Source organism: Mus pahari, chromosome 4 (assembly GCF_900095145.1).
Source record: "Mus pahari chromosome 4, PAHARI_EIJ_v1.1, whole genome shotgun sequence".
Lineage (NCBI taxonomy): Eukaryota > Metazoa > Chordata > Mammalia > Rodentia > Muridae > Mus > Mus pahari.
The window spans coordinates 88,637,163-88,640,817 of NC_034593.1; the positions used below are offsets into that span (position 1 = coordinate 88,637,163).

General features: G+C 40.9%; 1 protein-coding gene across 2 annotated transcripts in view; it reads right to left on the reverse strand.

Moving 5' to 3' along the window:
* Positions 1–3,655, reverse strand: part of LOC110320478 (3 beta-hydroxysteroid dehydrogenase/Delta 5-->4-isomerase type 2) — a 17,181-nt gene that overhangs the window by 6,697 nt on the left and 6,829 nt on the right. For both annotated transcript variants that reach the window (XM_021196516.2, XM_029538168.1), the window contains exon 2: positions 712–922. In XM_021196516.2, the coding sequence (XP_021052175.1) occupies positions 712–856 (145 nt within the window). In that variant the 5' untranslated portion in view covers positions 857–922. The remainder of the gene's footprint in view (positions 1–711; positions 923–3,655) is intronic.

The following is a 3,655-nucleotide window of genomic DNA, read 5'->3' on the forward strand; positions in this document are numbered from 1 at the left end:
ACAAGGCTGCTATGAACATAGTGGAGCATGTGTCCTTATTACCAGTTGGAAGATCTTCTGGGTATATGCCCAGAAGAGGTATTGCTGGGTCCTCCAGTAGTACTATGTCCAATTTTCTGAGGAACCACCAGACTGATTTCCAGAGTTGTTGTACAAGCTTGCAACCCCACCAGCAATGGAGGAGTGTTCCTATTTCTCTATAACCTCACCAGCATCTGCTGTCACCTGAATTTTTAATCTTAGCCATTCTGACTGGTGTGAGATGGAATCTCAGGGTTGTTTTGATTTGCATTTTTATTTCAATTCTATATAAGATGCTAAGTCAAAGACCCCCTACCCCAGAAAAACAAACAAGCACAAAACATGCAACTAAATCAGTAGCAATTAAGAGAGAGAGAGAGAGAGAGAGAGAGAGAGAGAGAGAGAGAGGAGAGCTAGTGCTGAGCCGCCAGCTTAATAATCATTATGGCGATTACATAGCAACTTTCTAGTCCACATAAAAGAGCTACAGAAAAGAGAGAGAGAACTCAGTCCAAACACAGTCTCTCCAAAACTGTGTTTTGCTCTGTGTGGTGTACCTTTTGATGAATGTGGACATGAAGAAGTGTTATGAATGCAAGTGTCTTTTATTTACTGCACAAGGGAGGAGCCCTCCCATGTCCAGGCTGTGTTGGCCATACAATAATTTGGCAAATTCTCACATTCACTTACTGAAGAATTCCTTCCTCGTTTCTGGTTTGAAGACCTTGTCCAGGACCCTGATCTCCTCCAGATCTTCTTCTTGCACCAACAACTGGATGATCCTCTGGCCCAAAAACCCTCCTGCTCCAGTCACCAGGCATCTCCACCCAGGCATGGTCAGTGCAGTAAGCAGATTACAGTAGGAGTGAGGTTAATTTAATGTACGTGACACTGGAGATGGCTAGAAAGAGAGATCTGGTGAGTTCCCCAAACCCAGTTTCTCCTTCAGTCCTCCCATAGCACAGATCATAAGACATGGTGGCAAATTCTCCACATCACAAATCAACCTATCCCAATAGGTACCAAGAAACTGTCAACTTACAGGGTGTGGCTGTTTCACAATATTTCTCCTTTGCCTAAATGCCTGTTGCAAGTTTGGGTTATTTCACCTGTGATTCTGAACAAATGGTCACAAATTGGGGCTCAATATATCTTTGCTAAGTATGATCAAGTTACGTAAGCAGTTCCTCAAACCCACAGAAATGATTACATAACTTTGTTGGATATTAAGTGTGTAAATGTGTGTGTGTGTGTGTGTGTGTGTGTGTGTGTGTGTGTGTGTGTGTAGGGTTGATAATGGGAGTCATGGAGTAAGACATAAAGGAAGGGCTCTGGGGTTTCTATGTGTGGGGAATATACAGCCCTCCAGAAAGCTCTACAGGTTCAATAATCTGGAACAAAGGCACACTATCACTGGGGATCTGTTTTTGTACCCCATTTATAGGCATGTTTGAACCACATACAATTTTGTTGAAACGTGATAGGACACAGAGTTTAGCCAAGTGCAATCTGACTGTATAAGTGGCCCAGTAAGTCCTGTCTCTTGTGATTCCTCAACCATTTCTTCCTTGAGGTTGTGAGACAGAAGCCATTTGGTATAGGAAGGCTCTGTCAACCAGCCATAGTCCATTTGGAATGGGATTCAAGTCATGTAATACAGAGAAAAACACATTTAAATGATAGTATCAAAAGCCACAGCCTGTTTGTTTGTTCTTTTTTTTTTTTCAAAAATCTCTCATGTCAAACAGACATATAATATAAAAATCTAATAAGTCAATAGGAATACATTCAATCTTTATTAAGTTCTTCATACTATCTGAATATGTCTTTCAAGGGAGTTGGCCACTACACTTCCTCAAGTTTTTGGCAAGCATACACTTTCATATCAGGCATATGGTATAAATGGACTATAAAATAATATTGTGTTGTACTCTAGCCTTGTTGGAGCTGTGGATTTGTAATAAGATCCCCTCAAATTAGAGCCCATTTATTCCCTTCTGTTTTCTCAGGGGCTCCCCCTTTTCTCTCAAGTCATCAACACTCAAACATTTTCATGTTTGGAAGGGATATTAGGTGAGGCCACTTGCCTATCTAGATTGCATGGAACACTGCTAGTGTAATAAGTAAATCCTCTTCCATACAGTAGTAGGGGAAGCTACAGCTTGTAGAACTGGTGGGCTTTCTGTACCAGTAGCCAATAAAGCAGCATCCACTGTTAGCCCCAATGCCATCTACTTTACCATCATGCCCCAGAAAGTCTGAAAATCATTTCCATGGTCTCTGTCCATAACCTAGCTCTTTCAGTTGCTTGAATCCTGCTCCTCAGACTATAGCTTTGATGGGTTAGGGGTTGACCTTTCCAGTTATGTGGGAAACAAAATGTCAAACTCTTGAATATATTTACACACACACACACACACACACACACACACACACACCACCTATTCAATCCAACCTCTGGCTTCTGTTTTAAATATCATGCAGAAGAAAGATTTCTTTATTATTTACTTTTTCTGCTCCACAGTAGTAGGTAAAAGAGATAAGGACTTCAGGACATGTTTGGTAAAAGGTACACCTTCAGTGCACTTTTGTCTTCATCAATCATTGTACCCATCCATACTCTACTAAGACACAGCCACCGTCTAAGAGGACCTCCTCAGGGAGCTCTGCTCAGCTAGTCATCCTTCTTCTCAGCCAATACTCAGATAAAAGTGACTCAGCTTTTCATACAATGCCTGTTTAAACACTTTAAGTTTGTAATCTATCATCTTTGATATTTTGATGCTTTAGTGCCAAGTTAATGACTAGAGTGCCCTTTGTCTAGTCCACTAGGCTGGCCACCCCAATTTGTGATAACCTAGTGTCAGCTTTAACCATGTAGAGTTGTACAATAGAGTGCCTTCTGCGACCATGGGCCCTGTACTAACCTAAGTATGTTCTGCACTGCGCAGCTTTAAAGCCAAATCCCCTGCCCAACTAGCTACTCTCGCAGACCACTTGAAGAAATGACAGAATTCCTAGACTGTACACCTTCCTGTTGCCAACATTTCTTGTTTTTCCTTTTCCTTAACATTTTGGTGAGCAAAAGATATAGAGATAATTCCTACAGTTTTTGTCTAGTTGTCTTTGGTGGGCTAGTGAAGATGGGGGCTTTAGTTCAACCCTGTAGTATTCTGAGCTCTATCTAGCATCAGTCTGACCCACAGCTTTCAATCCTTAAGACTCTCATGCCAGGTGTCCTCTCTAACAAGGAGAAAGCAATGCAATGTTTCACCACCTATCTTACTATTAGATTGTTTGTTCCTGTGCACACATAAGTACCATGAAAACGGGCTGGAGAGTTGATGATAACAGAATATTTCTATCTGTTTTACTTCTTCCCAGGGTCATGTTGAAGAGATTTGTTTTTTTTCTCCTCTGCCTTTAGCCATTGCTTGTTTCTTTACTTCACAGCCTGAGTCTAGGCCTTTAACAAAGAAGTTCTGGTTAGAAAAGACCTATGCTTGCTGGTGAATAATACAATTTATATGTAGCATGCTTGGTAGATAGTAATACTATAGTGTACCTAGCTAGCTAATTGATTAGATTTAGTCAGGGGTTACTACCAGAACACAATATATATATATATATATAT